The 20,779-nt window shown below is 46.9% G+C and overlaps 7 protein-coding genes across 7 annotated transcripts; 1 reads left to right on the top strand and 6 right to left on the bottom strand.

Annotated features, from left to right (window-relative positions):
* Positions 1–14: 14 nt before the first annotated feature.
* Positions 15–1,546, bottom strand: E1B28_004869 (uncharacterized protein; the record flags this gene model as incomplete). Its single annotated transcript, XM_043149390.1, has 8 exons — positions 15–202; positions 273–682; positions 748–774; positions 829–970; positions 1,031–1,142; positions 1,201–1,233; positions 1,293–1,390; positions 1,456–1,546. 8 exons carry the CDS (start codon positions 1,544–1,546, stop codon positions 15–17), a joined length of 1,101 nt encoding a protein of 366 aa, XP_043013996.1.
* A 712-nt stretch (positions 1,547–2,258) lies between these two features.
* E1B28_004868 (uncharacterized protein) lies at positions 2,259–3,157 on the bottom strand (the record flags this gene model as incomplete). The annotated part of the gene is made up of 3 exons (XM_043149389.1): positions 2,259–2,765; positions 2,823–2,881; positions 2,941–3,157. 3 exons carry the CDS (start codon positions 3,155–3,157, stop codon positions 2,259–2,261), a joined length of 783 nt encoding a protein of 260 aa, XP_043013995.1.
* A 1,484-nt stretch (positions 3,158–4,641) lies between these two features.
* On the top strand, positions 4,642–6,604 carry E1B28_004867 (uncharacterized protein). The gene is made up of 9 exons (XM_043149388.1): positions 4,642–4,803; positions 4,851–4,952; positions 5,005–5,038; positions 5,102–5,121; positions 5,184–5,208; positions 5,264–5,279; positions 5,337–5,358; positions 5,415–5,586; positions 5,658–6,604. Exons 1-9 carry the CDS (start codon positions 4,738–4,740, stop codon positions 6,116–6,118), a joined length of 918 nt encoding a protein of 305 aa, XP_043013994.1. The 5' UTR covers positions 4,642–4,737; the 3' UTR covers positions 6,119–6,604.
* A 590-nt stretch (positions 6,605–7,194) lies between these two features.
* Positions 7,195–9,147, bottom strand: E1B28_004866 (uncharacterized protein; the record flags this gene model as incomplete). Its single annotated transcript, XM_043149387.1, has 9 exons — positions 7,195–7,264; positions 7,328–7,588; positions 7,645–7,726; positions 7,773–7,962; positions 8,018–8,149; positions 8,207–8,316; positions 8,370–8,515; positions 8,572–8,896; positions 8,949–9,147. 9 exons carry the CDS (start codon positions 9,145–9,147, stop codon positions 7,195–7,197), a joined length of 1,515 nt encoding a protein of 504 aa, XP_043013993.1.
* Positions 9,148–9,546: 399 nt separating this feature from the next.
* Positions 9,547–9,964, bottom strand: E1B28_004865 (uncharacterized protein; the record flags this gene model as incomplete). The annotated part of the gene is made up of 2 exons (XM_043149386.1): positions 9,547–9,828; positions 9,878–9,964. 2 exons carry the CDS (start codon positions 9,962–9,964, stop codon positions 9,547–9,549), a joined length of 369 nt encoding a protein of 122 aa, XP_043013992.1.
* Positions 9,965–14,154: 4,190 nt separating this feature from the next.
* On the bottom strand, positions 14,155–15,792 carry E1B28_004864 (uncharacterized protein; the record flags this gene model as incomplete). The annotated part of the gene is made up of 1 exon (XM_043149385.1): positions 14,155–15,792. The coding sequence occupies one exon, from the start codon at positions 15,790–15,792 to the stop codon at positions 14,155–14,157; it is 1,638 nt and encodes a 545-aa protein (XP_043013991.1).
* An 832-nt stretch (positions 15,793–16,624) lies between these two features.
* On the bottom strand, positions 16,625–19,155 carry E1B28_004863 (uncharacterized protein; the record flags this gene model as incomplete). The annotated part of the gene is made up of 6 exons (XM_043149384.1): positions 16,625–16,707; positions 16,776–17,732; positions 17,793–17,928; positions 17,991–18,691; positions 18,743–18,813; positions 18,869–19,155. The coding sequence occupies 6 exons, from the start codon at positions 19,153–19,155 to the stop codon at positions 16,625–16,627; spliced, it is 2,235 nt and encodes a 744-aa protein (XP_043013990.1).
* Between the last annotated feature and the right edge of the window lie 1,624 nt (positions 19,156–20,779).

Below are 20,779 nucleotides of genomic sequence, written 5' to 3'. Positions count from 1 at the left end.
TAATTCAGCTTCCTTCACATCTCGGAAACACTGTTTAATAATCCCACCTTTCCTATTCCATCCTGACCATCGCTGCTCTCGTTTCGAACTATGGCGTTCAGTCCTGACCCAGATCCACTCGCCAATTGATGTGAGATGTCGCTTTGTAGCTGCATGGGAACAAAGATAACTTTGCTGTTGCCGGACTTGGCCATTTGTTGCACTATGAGGGGGGAACACCGAGTGACAGTCTAGACTCACACTACCAAGTATAACTGGGATGTATGACTTACGAGCTTCCAATTGACGGATCTGCATAGCTGCCGGGCTGGCAAGAATATCTGCTGCCTGCCTCATCAATCTAGCAGCATCGACTTCCGCTCTCGCAGCAATGACTTTACTCTCTCCAATCCTCTTCTGTTGGGCAGCCGAACTCAAGCTGGCAGAAACTTCAGGGCTGAAGATGATATCTTTAATCAAGATACCCTCAATAGCAACACCCCACTTGTCTGCAATATCGCCAACGATTTCTGCGATCTCGAATGCGATGGCTTCACGTTCAGTGACAACAGATTGAACCGCACGTGCACCAACAACATGACGAAGGGTGGTTTGTGCTCGTTCTATGAGGGCTTGCCGTAGATCCGTGATGCCGAACGCCGCACGGTAGGGGTTGCAAATCTGGAAGTAAATAACAGAGTCACTGTGGGTGTGATGGATACAGTAAGTAACGGTTTCTGGTGATTTCGTCCAGAGACTATGACGTACATCTCGACATTGACGTTGTCACGAGTTCTAATTTTGAGGAACTGTAAGAATGGTAAGCTAAGAGTATTGAATGGTACTTACATGACTGTTTGTCTTCCTATGGCACTGATCTGGATCTTGACATCCACAATGCGCAGCGATTCAGTACAGACATTGACTTGCACAAGACCCGGGTCGACAGACTTGTAGAACTTTCCGAACCGTGAGACCAATCCGACCGATCCTGTGCACGAGCTTGAGAAAAAAAAAACGGTTTAAAAATATACCTGGGAACGGCACAAACCTTGCTGGACGTCACGGAAAGGATTAGGGCATGGGCAGCAGGGAACCATTCCAAAGATTCCAACACAGGACCCCAGTGCGTTGAGCAACGAACCATAGATACCATGGGTAACCTATATCAATTCGCATAAGACATTTCGTTCTTGTTGACAATCATTGGCTTGAGTTTACCTCAACTGTACCAAGATCTTGAGCGTAAGAGGGCTGGAGGTAAGGAGAATTCAGATTACAATCGAAACAAGCAGCAAACACGATAAAATCACCTGCATTTCACTCCTCTTCAACGGCTGAACCTGAATCATATGAGACCTCCCAGGCTGTTGAGACGTGAGTTTGCTGGGTCCTGCAACATCGTCAGTGACTTGGAAGAATAGGTAATTGCGTTAGGTTTGATTCATAGCCCGTGATGTTAAACGAAACACCTACCATGAGGAGATTCATGGTCGACAACGTTCCTATGAGAGTCGGAAAGCTCGCTGGGAGCACGGTCTTTGCGGTCAACACCATTGTGGGACATGATGGCCGATGTTCAGGAGGGTGTTTTACAAGGTGAGAACGAATGTAGATCCCCTTTATAAATGATTAATGAAAGCTCGAAGAACCGCAGCAGCTCGTGAGACCATGCACCCGCCCGAGCCGCCGGCTCGCCCAAGCGCCTGCCTTCCGGCGTACTCCGTTTTCCCCGATTTTAACAGCTTCAACTCCACTATTCACCAATTGACTTCTACAGCTTTCATATCCATCTATCTATGTGGGGTACTGCGCTTTGAGCCGCTGAGTGTGACTCTATATGAGGTTTGCAACAAACTTTCCGAATCCCACCTGAGAAGTTTTGGCTATCAGGAACATTCCAAACCGATATTTCCCGACAAGGCTAGGACACGCTCTTGACAGGGCCGCAGCATCTTATTAGACGAGTCAGGTGTCGGTATTTGGGCGCACATGGAGGCACTGTCGGACCTCGTCGTAAGCCTGTACAGAACCAGAAGGTGTTCTGCATGCACGGTCGCTGATTACTAAAAACGCCCCGAGGTACACTGAAGATATATGATCGAACCGAAGGGTACTAGTAGAAATCAAGCTACCGCCCAAACGAACAAAAGTCTTGGCCTGAATAGAGGGTATCCCTGGGGGCTATCCATAACCGTGGTGGACCAACGATTGATTCTCAATTCATAATGAAGACAATAGATAGGATAAGTTGCTGGAGTATGGAACTCCCCGAAACGTCACAGGTAGAGCGCAAATGTTGATGCAAACATGAAAACCACCATCCAGGCACCACCGTACTCCATAGAGAGAGCGCCGTTGTCGTTGTTGTTTCCGGCGGTGCCATTCGTGTTGGCATTTCCTGCAGAAGGACTGCCAGTAGTCCGGCCGCCTTGTGTGTTGCTCGCGGTGGTCATCCTCGTAGGAGTCTGGACAGGGATCGAGGCAGAAGACATTATCGACGATGGATCAGCACCGGCACTGCTGCTACTTTGGCTAGCGCTGGAACTGGAACTGGAATTGGAGGAAGAACTCGCATTTTGGAAATCTGGAGGAGGTCTAGCGTCGGAAGGATTCACAAGCCTTCCGGTTCCCCAAGGTACACTCCTTCCATCGGGTTGAGTGGCCTCAGGAGGGGGTACCGACTTTCCGTCCTTGTCTGCAATCGTGAAACGAGTGGCCCATTGGAAGCCGGAGCTCTGTGGGGAAGAGAATTGTAAAAAGTAGATGGCGGAGTAAGGATCGACCTGGAGATTGGGTGTTCAACAACATAGCATGATCCGGATGATAAGGCGTAAACTCACCTCAGGGCAAATAAACTGGAAGCTCCCGTCCTGGTTACCGTCCAACCCCGTAGCCACGGCTAACATTGATGAGAGGTGAGTATAGACCTTTGAGGTCTGAATAAAAGCAAAGGCGTACTAGTAAGGTGAACCATCTTGAGATCCGCGCCTGTCATGAGCTGAATTGCCATGTTCGCCCATTTTCCATCCTTGTCTCCCGTCCAAGCGGTATGACACTCGCCTCCCTGTTTGAATACGGATCCTGGCCCTGGTTCGATCGGTGTAGCATCAGCTCGCACAGCGACTGCAGTAATTAATGCTGTGAGGATGAAGACAAAAGCTTTCGGAGGAACCATGGCAAAGGAGCTAAGATGAAGAGGGGAAACGTATGAGATGGGGGCTTTCAAAGCTGACTGAGAATAGAATAAGTTACGAACGAACCCTTTATGTAGACATCAAGGAGGGGGCAGTGTGTGTCTGATGCAAAACATTCGGCTGCCAAAATTTGAAACATTTAGGCTTCCGAATTCTCCGCTACACCTCCGATAAAGAGTGTCCTGAGATGGAATACAGTTAATCTAGACAACCACAGAATGATGATTGTTATAGCTCGCCACATTTTCGCTTGATCATGACTGAATGGCAAATAATTGTACTCCACTCTTCCTACTCCCACCGACCTTTCTCCTGCACGTCGGACCAGACTGGTATCTTCAATGATAGCTTGAAGAAGTAACTCCTCGTTAAAAATATGTTTTTTCATCGCCTTTCAGGTGCTCACTTTTGAGAATGATATATAGTTCATCATGTAATCTTCCTCATGCCATTCATAGGGGCTGAAGCTTCAGCATTCAGCCTGAGAATGTCCCAATTTCCAGAGAAACACCCATAACCCAAACCCCCGGTCTGCAGAGTAAAACCTATCCCCCTTACCATCTTGGAGTGACGTTTACTTTCAAGGAGCTGCAGAAAAAGATCCCAGATATACCGGACGAAGGTCTGGATGCCTACATGAAGGCGGTGAGACACTACACCCCGCTGTATACGAAGAATCCAAACCTAGGGTATGTCCCATTTTGACTGGATACAAATGGAATCATGCTGACCCAATGTGGTAATCAGGAAAATCCACGGCCTTGGGTGTATTCCCCTTAACAACTTCCAGTCGAGGACCCGTGTTGGCGCACGGTTTTACATTTTATCCAACAGGAGCCAGAAATTCTTGGACTTGAGCAAAGACCCGAAATTTTTGCAGGATGTGCGAGACTTTTTCGATATAGGTGAAGAGAAGGAGTTCATATGGGAGCGGATGCCCAAATAACTGCAAGATCCCCATGGCTTCTAGGCGCTCTACTACGACCTAGCTATAATTCAGGTCCCGTATGGTACTTCACTTCAGCAGCATGAATTCTAGTCTTACTTGTAGCCCAGCGTTCCTGTACATGTAGAGCTCTGATCATCTCCCCACGTTTCTCATTTGCAGCTTGAACTTGTAACTTGAAGACTTCAATCTGCTAGGGCTTGCCTTGGCAAGTTTATACTCTAGCCTGTCGATCAAGTTCGGTCAAACGCACGTCTCAGAGTCTAGGTCCTCGTTGCAAGTCAATCTTCAGACGCGCATTCGGAATGCGTCGAGGCTATCAACGAGACTATGCCGCCACCCACAGCCTGAGATCCTGACATTCATGATCAGTGTAATCTTGCGGGGTCGGGGATTACATGGCATAATTAAGAGAAAGTAGAAAGGTGACCAAAAGTGTCAGGGGTTTGCATGCACTTATACTGATTCATTGCATTGCGGGATGAGCTGAACAACGGTAAAAGCCTACTTACCCGGAGAGCTCGATGAACTTTTAATTTGCTCCATAATGCATCACGAGACGCGCGCTTACGGCTTGGTTAAGTTCAGTCCTTGAAGTTGAACCACGCTCCCAATATGTCCAATTTCTGGCTCCTCAAAGCTGAACCAGACTCACGAATCGTCAAAGGAAAAGACGTCAAGGTAGATCCAATGGACTGCAGTGTTGGCGTAATCCTCACCTCCATCAGTTCAGCGTAGATGAATTCGAATCCGTCAAAACATCTGCTTGGGAAGGCGTCAGAAACTACGAGGCACGGAATCTAATGAAAGAAATGAAAGTCGGTGAAAAGGTGAAACATGTACAAGATCTACAGTCTACAAATCTGAACGGTTCTTCCAAAGGCCTTGTTCTATCACTCGAATTGCAAGAATCCTGGTTCGTATCATTTTTTGGGTTGAGTTGAAGGGAAGAGATCAACAAAACGAGAACTTTTTGTAGGGGTAGCGGCATTCTCTGAGGTACGTTTTCACTGTTTCTCCTTCTATTGGTATGTGCTTTTGACCGAGAGGGATCAATATAGGTCTCTAAAGAAGCGTATCCGGACTGTCAGTGAAGAACAGTTATCTTCAATATTCCCCGTTGATTGATCCAGTACTTCAGATACAGCATGGGACGAGTACGTTTCTCCATGACCCTCCAATAACTAAACCTACTTGCCTCTCCCACTGTGTAGAACCCACCCATACTATGACCCAGTGTGTTCACAGTGCCATCCTCTACGCCCACGACGATACCAAATAGTCCCTTACAGAAATCGAATAAAGATTCCCCAAAGTGGTTTATGGTCGACTTGACATTCAAATCCCGAGCAGATCACTTCATTCCGCTCTCACTCTTACGATTCATCTCGAACTGCTCCTCAGCCAGCGATATTCCCGAAAAGGTTGCTTACATTGGAGAAGAAGGCGTCAGGGCAATCAAATGTGAGTAGCGTATGGTCACCCGCCTTCTCTTTAACGCCTTTTCTGACAACTTTTGAATTATGATATATTAGCTATGGACCTAGTTACGCGTGGACGGCTTAGTGTACAGCGTGTAGATGAGACGGCCTGGAACACTATCGTTCTCATGGCCGAAAAGGGCGGTTGGGACGCATTAGAACTTGACAAGAAGATGCCTTCGACTGCGGTTGCGACTCCGAAAGCGAAATCTGGGGAACGGAGCACACCGAAAACCAGAGCGGCACCAGCTAGAACGAAAAGGGCTACTGCGAACACCAAGTCACCGAAGAAGAAGCCTGTGGAGGACGATGAAGAGGATGAAAGCGATGTTTATCAAGAGTCCGAAGAATCCTCAGAAGACAACTACGAGGATGACGGGTCGGACTATGGTAAATCCAGGTCGAAACGCCGCACGTCATTGAGGGGAACGAAGAGAAAAGCTAGAGGAGGCGACGATGATGACGGCGATTATACCGGTAGGGCACCGAGGAGGAAGAGTGTGAGGAAAAATTAAAGTCAAAGCATCGTTCAACAATCCTTTCAACAATCCTTTCTCGTTTTTTTCCCTCGTTTTCGTTAACAGCATTTGAGTGGTGGTATATGATATCTGTGTACTCTTATCCTTCTCATCTACCCGCGAACGATAGCGACGTTGTTGTGGACTTGCCTAGGACTCAAATGGTTGGCCTCTCACGCTTGTCTCCATACAGTCCACCATCGCTTGTGTTTGACAAGTGACTGGTACCTGTTGTTCACTTCCTCCCCAAATTCGAAGCTGGTCGTGCCCTTTTTCTTGCTAATAGATTTCTCAGTTAGTGGTAGAATATCGAGCTAAGTTGACTTGACCAATTTTCCCTGAGCCCTCTCAGCACGACGTCCTGTCGATGGTACCAATACCACGATGGGTCAATCGCGGTCAATGATATTAATGCTTCGACACCCACGTAGCTTATCGCTTCTCTTCAAACACATATATCACTTCTAGGTTCAGGTTCTTCCCATTCCTTGCATACGAGTCCTCAGCTTTTTCTTATCTTCACGATGTGGGTCTGTCAAGGTTGCAAACAGGGTCGTTTTCGGTCCTTGAGTGGTCTACGACAACATGACAACAAGTATCCCTTACTACAAGCAAATGGTCGAAGACAGTGTTCACGTCGCTCGTGCTCGTCGTGAGCGGCGACTAAGGAAGCTTCGCATTTATCACCCCCTTTCCCCCTTTAAACCAATCACTCCCCGTACCCTCATCTCAGTAGTCACGGTCATGATCATATTTGAATCTAATGTGGTGACAGCGGTAACTTATCTTTGATGACCTTCCAATTACGGTGACCAAATTTCCAGCCCTAAGTCGATCTGTTGTCCTGTGTAGCCCGCGGGACTCCTTATTGGCTGTAATATTGTTCTCAGAACCGCATTCCGGTTCTGCCTTACCATTGTGAGTTTCCGGTGGAAGCATCTGAAGTAGGTTCCGTCGCTGGAGGCTCAAGTCCCCATTCCAAGAAGATGTAGGACTAGTCTTTGGCGCATGTACACCTGTGTGGGGCTCTTGTGCTTTGTCACGTACTACAACTGATATAGTTTGGCTCGAGTTTAGATTCCCAACGTCTCCAACAACTGCGGCACACGGGGAACAATCCTACATTCAAAAGGCTTAATATGTCTAAAGAACAGAACCAAAACATTGAGTACACCAGAAAATACAAAGAGGGAAGAAACAGCTGACGCAGTGATTCCACCAGTAAACTCTACAGGTGGCTCAACAGGCTTTCCGCTGCTGTCTAACTCTGGAAGAATATCAAAAACAGCGAGAATGCTGACGATATTCAGAAACAGCGACTGTTCAGCAAAATGGGCGCCAGGACATATCCTCCTTCCGAACCCATAAACAAACTTGAACGGATTGGCCTGCGGATGGTCTCCCAGATGTCTCTGAGGGTCGAAGACTTCTGGGTTAGGATAGATATCTGTGTCGCGAGTGATCGCCCTGAGAAATACTACTCAGAGCTATTCTTTTGGTGGCTGGTGGAAGATGATACGCACCAAATGTTAGCGATGATCGTACTACCCTTGGGAATGCGGAATCCATTGTATTCGTCATCTTGGATCACTCGGTGAGGTACACCTGACAAGAGTTCAAGGCAGGAGTAACATAAGAAAAATACACTTACCCAGAGGCGCAGTAGGAGCCCAACGCTGAACCTCCTTGATGATGGCGGTGATATATGGAAGCAACTCCTGGTCACCGAAATTCGGAAAGCGTTCTTTATTGGTTATACGATCAATATCTGCTTGGGCCTTTTTCATCACTTCGGGATGCCTGACCATGAGAAAAATAAATGTAGTCATAACGGAGACGGTCTTTGCTTGAAATGAGAGATCGGATCGTTGATCATAACAGCAATGGAAACCGTACAGTATCCGCGCCTCCAGCATAAATCCCAGCATCGCAAAACTTGACAATGTCTTCCTCTTCTTCCGTAAGGACGCGTCCGTCTTCCGGAAGCAGAAACCTAGAGGTGAATGACTCCTCGAAGTCACCGGATTTCTGCGCAGTATGATTATTCGACTGGTGTGCAGAATCTAAGGGCAGGAAAACACTCACCATCCGTGACCTGGCCCATTGGAATGGATAGTCATCCACTTTAGCGTCCTTGAATTCTTTCGCGATGGTCTTGAACTCTGCTCCCGGGAACCAAGATGGAACAAAGCGCACTATCGAGTGTTATTCGCGAGAAGATGCGATGAAAAGAAAATACGATGCGTACAGATGGGGAAGAAATCTACTAGAAAAAGCCTTGACATTTTCTTCCCGAAATATATGAACGCATTATCAACTTGAGAGACAAATTCGTCGTTGTTGGAGGTTACTTGATAACCGTAAGCCAACTTCAGAGTTACAGCTCCGGCATTCCTGTGGCGATTAATGAGTTTGCTTATATGTCAATTGCGTGAATGTTGTATACGAACCTCCTTAGCAATACGAGGAATTCCTGGGGAGTTTTTGCGAGCCCTCGAAGTAGGGTATGGACCTCTTCAGTCTGTATGTCTTGATACGCTTTTGCTGCCTCCCGATTCAGTGCGGAATTCAACATTCGTCGGTATGTACGAAAACGCGGGTGATCGAACTTGACCCTCGAGACGCTTAACTGCCTCCCAGCGAGAATGTCGAGCATAACAGATGTTTGCCTATCGGAGTAAATGCTGGAACGAGACTCGAGAAGATCCAGAGCAGCCTTTCCGTTGTTCAACACGATTGTGTTGATTGTGAATGCTCGAAAATGAAAGATTGGACCTGTTTCACTAGGTAAACTTTCCACCTATCTTCAAGACCACGCATTACGCACCGTAAACCTTGCTCCATTCAGCGTAAGTAAACCATGGCTGGAACTTGGGGAGTTGCTGTAGATTTCCAGATATCCATTTTTGCGGTGGTCCTGGTGGTAGAGGCAACTTGGTAAACCGGCCATGCCAGTACTTGGTGATCGCCAAAACCAATGTTACGGCAATGGCAGCGCCAAAGATCTCCGTTAACAAACTTGACATCGTCGTCGAGAATGAACAACTTGAACAGAACAATTAAATGGATAATAAAGTGGCCATGAATAGCCCTTGCTGATAGCTGGAACGATGTTCGGAGTCGTCGCTGATGCTCGCTCTGGGCAAACGACGCGTCTTGCTCTTATTTCCATCACCAAATGGAAATTTCAACCTCATCAAGTGACCAGAAGTACAAATAATCTGACGCAACAAACCCAGTTTCAATTCAGGACCGAACGAACCAATTGGTGGGCACATAGATTACATGGGTCAAGTAGGCAGGCTAGTATCGCAGTGACGTACGTAACAGCGTTTGGACAAGAGCGCGTCGAATATCGTGAATGAAGATGAAGGCTTGCCAGGTCCATCTAGAAGGGAGAGAATGTCAGCGTCGAAGGTGCGTGTCTATCCTTCAAGTCCTGATTTCGTCGGTTTGGTGCCTAGAGCCTGTTGTGGACTCATCAACCCGATACCAGTTGGCATATCCAAGCTTTCCACCCGAAATTTTGACGTTTCCTGCCAACACCCGCCCCTCGATTGACGACGTTGACGACCTATCACCTCATCCTGCCCTCCGTTGCACCTTTCCGCGAACGTTACTTGAAGAAGTGGATAAGGTGCTGTTGCGGCTTTCTTCAATAGGTACAACGCATAGACCGGGGAGTTGTACATGGTTATCTGAGACGACTGGACATCACTTATAGACGAGAAAATGAGCAAGAATCTGTAATCCTACAGGAAAGGAATCCTTAAGGGTGACAACAAGGTATGGTGAAGGAGGAGTGACACATTTTTTCTGTTTCTTCGGGACCCTGCAGACCATAGCCAAGCTTAAGTTCCACAAATCTTTAATCTTTTATCAATCGTGTCTTCGGGAGAGATTCGGCGCTCCTTATCCACAGGCAGATGTGCCTCTCCGTCGAGGCAGGCTAAGTATACGCTCCTTGAAGGCCTTCCCTCTCTGAATGCGAGGGGTGCACCAAAAACAGCGAAGTGGAACGGCGCCGTGTGTTTCCCGCCACGTCTCTTCCGCGCAAGCGTTGAGGATGATTTTGGTTTTCGAGAGGAGATGAGGGATCCTTATATTATGGGAGAAGTGGATGACTTCCCGTAAGGATGTGCAAATAATCTCCTTTCAAATAAAAGTTTTGATGTAAATTGCAAATTGTGAAATTGTCGAATTATTTGCAGATGCCTCCCGCAATGCTGGAATTTTGCATGAAGTGCTCGGATTTATCACACGTGTGGTAGCTCGCCAAGGGTGTAAGCGCGGACAAGACTTCCATATCTGGGCTGGAAATCATGTGGACTCACCTCGCTTAACGAAATATTGCAGCAAAAACGGTTTAGAAAGGGGTCGCTAGGCCTTTCTAGATTCAAGGATTTAGAACATGCCCTGATGTTCAGATTCTGGTATTTGTTGCCAGGTATCACTCGCTTAAGATATCTCCGATGATTTCTAGCGTTATTTGCAACGATATCTACAAATAATCCTTACGGGAAGTCATCCAGTGTCGCGATTATCTTGAAAAAATGATCTATGCGACAGGACCGGGGTAAATTAAAGCGGAGATTGAAATTTGCCATGTGCACGAGTCCCCTTGTTATCCGGGCATTTGTACTTGTATGTTTCTCTCTGATTCTCGGACACTTACATCATTCTCGCCGAGCCGACTGTGCTTTGGAGCCGGACCAGTGCTCTTACATTTTCGGACTCTTATTTACTTCCTTTGGACTGCATGTATTTACAGCCACTGTAGTCTAGTATTTTTCTCTTGTATTTGTGTCTTACGGTTTCCACAGGGCACTGTTAAATGGACTTGGTAGCCCGAAAGTATTGTAGTATAAATAGGCCGGAGTAACTCAATATACGGTAGAATTCTCTTGCCTTATTTATCATCTGACCGTCATCAGATCCGACATAGAGAGGGCAATACTTCACCCTCCCTCTGAGTCTGAGGTACAGTAGACGACCAACCCCACGTGGCATCCGTCACGCGTCACCGTTTCACCAAATCGGGTAATCGGGGTGCCCACTCAATGCCCTTTCATCTTTCTACTTCACTACACATTGTTTTTCACTAAAGTTCTTCTGGAGAATCATGCTAAATAGTACTATATAGCTGCTTCCAAAGTGGTATGACATTGCAATTTAATCTCAAGTCTCTGATATACTTTTAATGAATTTAGCCATGGTTTCTAAGGCTTATGAAAGTTTACCAGTGCCCCAATTCCTCGAAATCCTCCAAATAGTCATTGGAGATCTCCAAGACACATTCATCTCTTCTCTGAACCACTTCTCCAGGTCCTCCAAGGTTGGCATGATGTGTAAGGTGTGCTTTTGTTGTGGCTGGCATCAGAAATCACCATGCTGGGCTAAAAACTGTATCAGGAGGCCAAGATCAGAACCTTTAATTGATTTTTTTGACACAACTTACTGTTCTGACTCAACTCTATAGATCTCCAGAAGCAAATTTAACATTTTGTATCTGGTCGACGAACAATAGTGGTGGAAGAGGTAAAAGTACGGGACTTGGATATAAAAGGGTCGTCACACTTGATCACGTGGATTGGTGAATTATTAATGTCGTCTACCTTACCATAGTACTTTTTATGTTTCTGTTGATTCCTACTGTGACTGACATCTATATTCAGCTGTTATTAGGTAATTTCTATGTTCCCACACTCCTTTTTTATAATAATTGTCATCTCTCACTGTTCAGTTCTGTTTCTGTGGCCCTTCCCCTTCCCTTCTTGAACTGTACCAACTTGGTAGGTTTTCCCACAGGTTGCAGGTTTTTCTGTGCATGGGACAGGGGTGGAATGGGGTCAGCCACCTGTACAAAGTCCTGTACCAGTTCTACCTACTATTCATGCCATCCAACATGTACTGATTTGGTACAGAATACATTTATACTTTTTCAGGTCAAAACCTGTAACTCACGCCTGTGACATAGAATAGAGCAGGGCCATACCCACAGATAGGAAAGTTAGGTTGGTGGGATGGAGCTGGAATGGGGTCAGCCACCCTGTACAAGTCCATCCCTACTATACTTTTTCCTATGGGTAATAATGGGCTTGCAGAATGGGTTATACCTCTGACACAAGATATAGTGGTTTTTCCACAGGTTCACAGAACAGGTCACACCTCATCAGTAAAATAGCAAACCTCCTTATGTGGTTTTTTAAGGACAATAAGGAGGATAAGGAGACAAGTATACGTACTTTTCCAAGGAACGTCCTATAACTTTAAAAAGTTCACTTCTTATGAAAAAGCTTGTCAAGGAGGATAAGGAAACAAAAAACCAGGGCTCCTTGGCACACTTTTCTCAACTTCTTTATACTTGCTGTACAATCAGACATTGAGAATGGTCAAAATATAGCATATAAAATTCTCTTCTAAATTACAGATAACTAACAACCTTTTGTACCAGTAGAATAGAATTGAGACATCACTGTAAGTATTGTGGTCCACCACCTTGCACACCATCTTCTTGCAGTGAAGAGATTCTATCAGAGATGAGAATTAGTATAGTTGAAAGACAATGGCAAGGGTATACCATATACATACCTGAGTAGTGGGTGTGGTGATGCCAACTACACAGTCCACGATCCCAGTTGGTACTATATAGTAGTAAGTAAAAGGCCACGGCAGGGACAAGGATAACCTTACCTGAATATTGGTGAAATTTTCGGCCCCAGTGGCTGGTATGACAATTCAAGTTGCTTCAAGTTTCGCATGGCAAGACCGAGATGTTGACGAGATGTGTTAACAATGCCTGGCCAGTGGCCACCTTGAATACAAAGTGAGAAACATAATTAGAGAATGAAGGGCACACACCTTTAATTTGAGGGTTGGTTGCTAGTACTTCGAGTGGCCTATGAGAACATCATGGATGAAGGGGCAGGAAGAGAATAAACGAAAAAAATAAATTATCATGCGACTTGTCAACAAGACCATGTGATGTGCGGAGTATGATCAGACTTTGAAATGACTTAGCTACTTTTACGAAGTTCGTTCCGAATTGTTTCACACGTTCCGCACAAGTACAATAAGGACATAAGTAATGAAAACCTCCCATAACCTGAGAAAAGTTGGCCTCAAAAAACCATGAAAAAGTTCAAGTATGATGAAGTTCAAAAAAGCTTTGAAAAACTTGTTGCTGTTTTACTGATGCTGTGACATGGATAGGGACACAAACTTTTCCCCCATGGGTGATTCTTGCTGTTCCCTACCTGCAGACCCCCTATAAGCTGAAGGCTGAGTGCAAGTCAAGCAGGTGTATAAACATGCAAAAACTCGGCACAAAGAGCCGGGTCATAAGCTTGTGCGATACTAATTAAGAGCGTGTATCTGCTGACATCAGCTACTACTCCATTCAACAAGTTCTTGACTCCTAGCATTCCCCCTGGCGCTGCGAGTAGGAAGGAACTTTCGCGATACGAAGGGAACGTTTACCAGTAAGAGGGGTATCCATGATTTGTTGGAAGGATGAGTTGTGGATTCATGGCTTCTTGAGGTCTGTAATTATACGTCCAACGATGTCGCCCTTTCCCCCAAAGCCTCCTGCTTTCCCGCAGACCGGGACTTCAACTGAGACGTTTCTTATCGTCAATCGCATTTACCAAAGAATGTGATATGAGAGATTTCATCCGTTTCAGCCAGCAGATATCCATCCCTTGAAGCCAGTCTAAAACGAAAGAGCAGGAAACAATGGTGCTCATGTAGACTATTGGTGGGAGTCCTCGGTTGACGGCTAAAGGACATCGAGGTACGGAGACCATAAGCTCGATTATGGATTTACAAGTTCACCTGGTTCTAAAGAGTCCATCCCTGAAAACACAAAAGCCCATATATAATAACCAATATAACCCAAGCTGTTGATGTTAATCCACGAAATTGTGTAATAATGAAAAAAAAATCTGTGGTTTAATTATAAGTAGGTCAACAAATCGTAAGAACGAGAGCATACGATACGACCTGTAGTTGACCTAACCGACTGTGGGTTCCATTCAAAGGCGACCGTCATTCTCCAGAACTCTCAAACGGAACGACGACAAGTGTGCATTGAAAGCCGGGGAGACAAGGGAAACTTCTGGATAAAAGGACAGCGATGCTTCCTCAAGCCGGGAACACTGTTCTCTCTCCAATAGCACATCGTTCCTACGAGACTCGACCATCGTGGAACCGATCTCCGCCATATCCGACTCATCCCAGGTCTTCATGCCGTGAACAGAAAGCCTGGTCAACTTTGGAAGTAGTAGCGGTGGTTTTGGAAGTTCCTCGGGGCCAGGTGACAGAGTGAGAATAAAGAACAGTCGAGGTGTAAAGCAGGTCATCCAAGTCACTTCCTCGAATGCAAATTCCTCTAGCTCGGGCGACAACCTAAACAATTCGAGGAGATAGGTGTCTGAGAGGGGACAAAGTTGGAGTTTTATCCGACGCAACGAGCATTGAGATCCCTTTATCATTTCGATAAAGTCTTCCGACGGCCATGGTGATTTGTCGAATTCGTATGACAACTTCAACTCGATTTCAGTGAGAGAGGGAAGGCTTACGGAGGTAAAAAACATGGATAAGCGTTCCCAGTGTATTATGGTCAGGGACAACCTCTCGAGAAGGATACAGTTTATCGGAAGAGATGGACTCGCGGAGGAAAGGGTACCGTGGTTGCGAGTGGCCCAGAACCGATCGACCCGTAGAGTCTTCAGGTTGTTACAGAGTGGTAACATCCTGAGGAAGAGTTGACAGGATTTGATCTCTCCTACGACAAGATCTTGGAGAGTGTGGTATGGGAACGCGATTCCGTAATACGTAAAGCTATCGACTTTGAGCGTTTGCAGAGTCGACGTTTTCGCACATGCGGCACGGATCGACGTGGTGAGTGGTATCGATTGCATAGATAGTTCCTCTAGATGGGGAAGCTGGAAACAGCCTGCTTCCAACATCCTGAAGATGTCCTGCCTAAACCGTAGATCGACCTTCACCCATCGTTCCGAATGCCTGACCAAGGCCTTGATGACGTCTACTCCAGTATTTCCTATGGTATTGAAATACAGGCCATCGTCTGGGGAGAAGTCGTTATCCGTTATTTGGATAGTCAGCGGGGATGTCCGGGAGTTTTCAAGATAGACGTAGACAAGATTAAGTAGCCTGCGTTTGGCATCGATCCCAACGACATCCACGCTGATGGAACGCCACAGGTCTGGATTCGAATGAACGATCCGTCGCCAGAACGTGCAAGTTCGTGAGATATTGAAAGTGGGGGAGTACACCGCATTTCCAAACTTTGAAATCGCGAGTGAGTATTCCTCTGGTTCTAAAAGAAAACAGAAAACAGAAAGCAATAGTTCTGAAGGAAGTCTTCGCACTGGCGAAAGTAGCGCACGAGCACCCTCCATCATCCCCACCAAACGTTCTCGCTCCTCCTCTAGCTGTCGCAAGGTTCCTACTACCCTCTCAATCTCCTGGTCATATCTTTCCAGCTCGCCTGCAGCATCATCCAAAGAACGGTGAATTTGCGATCTTTCCGAAAGGGATGGGAAGTAATTTGCTCTTATGTCACTCCATGTGAAGGGAAAATGTGGGGAGTTGAGTTGAAATCCAGCGTTGCATCTGGAACATAGTGTAATCCGGGAGGGCTGCAACATGAATGCTTTGGCTGAGCTTACACGGAAAGAGCCAGCTCCTCTCCCTGTCGTCGATGAGGTAGAAAGTAAAGGGTAAGTTACAGATAAATTATGACAGGTGATATGGAGGATTCGAACCAGAATAACTATGCAACTATGCAATGCTACATATCACAACGAAACCGTCTCTCTTAAACAACCTCTTTCACATCCCGACCATGGCTACTACTCGAGCAAATTTTGCGTACGGCGAAGGCAATGGAATCGTAACGACCGTCCTTCAGATCTCAAAATGTTGGTCTCGGCGCCCGCTATTTTGCCTCATGCACAAAGGCATACTGGAACAGAGAGAACGGAGTGTAGCTCGCCGGAAGATGTAAGGGACAGGTATTCAGCCAGCTGAAGAACACTGCAACAAGAAAACAATACATTGGTTTAGCGAGAACTGAATGCCAAACATCAACTAGAAAGAAGACGAAAAAGCTCGAAAGAGTGAAGCGGGAAAGCTGAACGGTAACAGGACAACAAAACAAGAGTCAAAAGCTAAGACAAATCGAGAGTGATGACAGGCAGATGTTAAGAGATATGGTTTTCGTGGATTTGCGAACGAGATGGGCGGGAAGGGAGAAAAAAGCGATGCGTAGGCGTAGCTTATGCAGACAACGTAAAACAGTCAAACGTGTGAGGGAAAGAGAGATATGTGAAGTGCAATAACATGGAAGTAGCCATGAAGCAATGAGCCTCCAATCGAGATGGTGAAAAAACAAAAAAGAAGGGTTCCGTAGTATTTTCACGAGGTGAAGGAGCGTTCACCTTCCCCTGTCATAAGTGCTTAGAGTTGGTACTACCGCTCTCAGATTCGGAGCCAGTGGCGGGGCTCTTCAACCCGTTCCTGGTCTGAGAAGTGATGTTCATAATCCAGGCACTGACACCGAACTGCGAGATAGGCGAATCAAGAGTCGGAAAATGAGGCGAAGAATCGAGGTCCAAACTCGCCAAAGTACCATTAAAATCATGCATCTTGTCGAAGGAGTCGTCTGGGTTATAGTGATGACATTGCTGGTAGTACTGTCCTACGCCATTGCCATTATTCCTCCTGTTACCACCACTATTATGTGTGGGTACTGGCAAAGGAACCGCGCCCTGAGGTATCCCGTTCACGCCACTGCACCTTGGAAGGCTAGACCGTACCGTAGTTGGGGATAATGTAAGGAATGCGGCCGAAACATCGGACTCCCTCCTCTGAAGCGATGTAGGAGGGTCATCACCATTGAGAGGAGTTGAGACACCGTTCGGACCGGGGGAAAATGGGGAGAAGGACGACCCTCCAACAACTGAACCACCGGAAACAGCGGTAGGCTTGTACCGAAACGACGAATGATCAAACACATCCCCAAGGTCTGTATGATTCGAGTTGTACCGAGCCTGGCTACTACTTCCGACGTCCTCTCTTGATGCCAAATAAGCAACGCGTAGCTTCTCCTCAGTGTATAACCCTTTTCCGGGTGGAGAGGGAAGGTGAAGTTGAACGGAGGCCAAGCCCTCCTGGTTGACATGCTGCTGCCAGTGGGTTGTAGACTTCGCTTTCGAAGAGTGTTGCGTTTGTTGGTGATAATCGGTACTGTTGCCGAATCCGCGTGAACCGACATCCATTTGTCTACCGTGCTGCATTTCGCCTGCAGCGGCCGGAACGTCAATATAACCGCCATTAGTCGACTTCTGCAGAGGCTGTACCACTTGCTCCTGAGTCAAACTATTCACGTAAACGCTGGCGAGGGGTTCTGAATCAATCGACCGCCGATTCTGGAACGAGACTTGATTGAACGCGATGGAAGATTGGGGTTGAAGGTGAGCATGAGAAGGAGGAACTGAGTAATCATAACCAGCGCAATTCGACGGAGGCCCATACGTTCCTTGTAACCGCGAGGCGGCAGCGTGTGCGGCGGCTTGAGCTGCCTTGTCTATAAGACATGAAATGGGTAAGGTGTAAGCATACAGCAAGGCATTCCGTCGCAACTTACATTGACTCCTACCCCAGCTCAACCGCATCCTATTTGGGCCAATCGGGAACCCTTGCATCCTTTTGATCGCCTTCTCTGCGTCAGCCTTCCTCACAAATTGCACGAACCCACAATTCTTCCCAACTGGAACTTTCACCTTAAATATTAAGAATATCATCAGCAGAAAAAAAGCGGTTCACGAGAGCGTCAAAAGCGCACATAGTGAATATCTCCGAAAGGAGCGAAGACGGTTCGTAATATGTCCTCGTTGATCATGGGCGACAATCCCCCAACAAAAACGGTAGTATTATACGGGTCGGTGCTCGTCAACTGCTCTCCATTCGGTCCAATCAGATTACCAAGCGTTTGAACGGCGTGATGCTTCCAGGATTCCCCTGAAAGCATATACCTGGCGGCACTGGATACTTCGGTAGAGGGGGCAATGTACGAATATGTACTATGACCATGAGTGGAGAACGAGTGCACTGGTATTTGTGACGTGGGACTCTCGTCTGAGGGGAATTTCTGTTGAGTGAGATATTTGACATCTGCGTCCGGTCCTGCACTGAACACGGTGGCTGTTGATGCCAGACTACCATTCGATGGAGATGAACGTGCGCCCGACGCGGGGCTGCTCGAGCCATCCGAATTATTGTCTAACAAACTGAACGTTGAAGGCGTAGTGATATTAGGTACGACAGCTGCATGACTGGAGGAAGTAATAGGTGAGAAAATGCTCTTATGCTGATTGGGAGCGTTGGCGATACTGATAGTATTGGTATGGCGACTGCCTGAAAGAGGTCGCGTGAGGGTAATAGCAGAAGACTGCGGGGTGACTTGGAAAGGCGAGGAGAATATTTGCGTAGATATGGGGGCCGGAGTATGAGGCTTGAATTTCGCGGTGGCTGGTGATACCCGCACTGCAAATAAGTGAGTATATGTGGTATACTCATATATTGCATGACACATACTAGGCCTAGATAAGCAATAGAGACCGTGCATCTCGATGAGAGCACGTTGTTGGTCAGCCTCGTCGGTGAACCTATTGAGGGCGGTCAGTCGCAACGCGTGATTTGAGGAGGTAATTAAAGGCTCGCCTCACGAAGCCATAACCTCTGGATACGCCAGTGATTGGATCCAGCATAATTTTGGCGCTCTTACAACTGAGAAAAGGACGAATGAATTTAGGTTCACGGTCATTACGCAGACCGAGGACCGGATTGCGAAAGACGGCCACAAGATCCAAGTCGCTCGTCTCTGGAGCCAGATCGCCAACAAAGATACTGTATTCGATGGGGTACTGCTGGTGGACATGGAACTGAGATTGAATGCAGTTAGACGGGAATGGTGAGGGTATTTCATGGACTGCTGAAGCCCAATTCATCTGGAAAGGTTTCGCCAGGGTCGCCGAAAATCGAGCTGGGCGATTACTGGAGTAGTGTGTGTGTGTATGCGAAGGAAAGTGCTAGCCTGGTTTATTGGCTTATTGGCATCTGGACCGTTCAGAGTAACCTTGATGGGTGTGTAGCTACGATGGCTGCGAGAAGATGGGTGGTGGATGACTAAGAAAAAAGCAAACAAAAGCAAGGACGATAGCGACTTTCGGGAGAAACCATACAAGTAAAAAGGTAGATTGGGGTTGGGATGCGGTTATTGCGTGAATGATCGATAGGTTAAGCTTGAAGATTATCGCTGACCAGTGAAAGAAAGTCCAGTCCAAGAATCCTAGAGCCCTGGGTACAGCGCGCACCGAGACCTCGTCCTGGGGGAAGGGTCACCGGTCAAGATAGAGTTTTAGTCTCAAATCGATATTCAAGATAATATGCGGAATGTGCGGAGTTCAATTTTCGGTCGTCCTGGGTAAGATTGATGGAATCTTCCGCCAGCGTAGCTCCTCCACCCTTTTCTGTCTTGCTCCGGTTGAAGATCCGACGAAACCCGACATACGACGTGTCATTTAGAGGGGCCTCCTTCCCAGCTGGCCCTCCCGAGGATGACTTGCAATCATCGCTGGGCTACAAAAAAAAGTCCCACTTGGCATTTATGAACGGTCCCATACGATCAGTGCTTTCGATTGACTTGCTACTTTTTTGAACGAGAATCTCTTTCACCCGAGTTTGTGGTCCGATCTGGGTCAGTTCTGCGGAAAGCAATGAAGGACAACGACGAAAGAAGACAGAGTTAGCAGGTCCATGTAGGTCCGTGGCTGTGTATTCACCCTTTGGCTCACGTGCCTCTAGTACATATCCTCAACCTTGAAGATCAGCCGAGTTTTTGTACTGCTCCGTGTCGATCCACTGTTGCAACTCTCTAGAAGTCAATTGAATATGAGCTGGCATTTGGCCAGCAATTGAGCGTGGGGCTGCGGGAGAATTGATTCAGTCGGACTGTGACTGTGGGTGAACGTGTGGACAGTCGGATCAGGGCCGGAGTATTTGGTGGAAGAGCGACAACCTGCACTCGGGACGAGAAGGTGAGACGCGGTGTGATTTCTCAAGCGCTCAGGCCCAGGTTCCGAGCCCATTGTTCTCGAAAAGGACATGAATATTGAGGCGGAAATTCGAAAACAGTTTTAATCTTAGGCGTCAAGCATCGGATAATGGAATCTGGACATCCGACCGCGATGACAACCGACCCTGCACTTCGTAACCTTTCATGAATCTGAATCATGATCAACTCTGAGAGCGTGCTGAGGTTCTCAGAGATTATATTACTGTACAGTACAGAGTACACAACTCGTCTATGTATACACAACTAACGAGTGTCAGTTATAATGCAGTTTCAGCCGGAGCCGCCAATGAGTCATTCAAGTTATTCAGGGATTCGGAGGTGACTTTCAGGGTCAATAATTTGCAGAGTAAGGCATAATTTCTGCGAACTTGGAATCTGGAGATGAAATTTGAGCATCAATTCAAGTGGTTATACGGGCTGCAGTACCTCTGCACCCTCAGGCTACTTGGGACCACGGGGGTTACTCTCTCCTGTACATCCTATATATAATGGGACAA

This window comes from Marasmius oreades, chromosome 2 (assembly GCF_018924745.1).
Source record: "Marasmius oreades isolate 03SP1 chromosome 2, whole genome shotgun sequence".
Classification (NCBI taxonomy): domain Eukaryota; kingdom Fungi; phylum Basidiomycota; class Agaricomycetes; order Agaricales; family Marasmiaceae; genus Marasmius; species Marasmius oreades.
The sequence above is the reverse complement of the archived record's forward strand: the minus strand, read 5'-3'. Positions and strand labels throughout refer to the sequence as shown.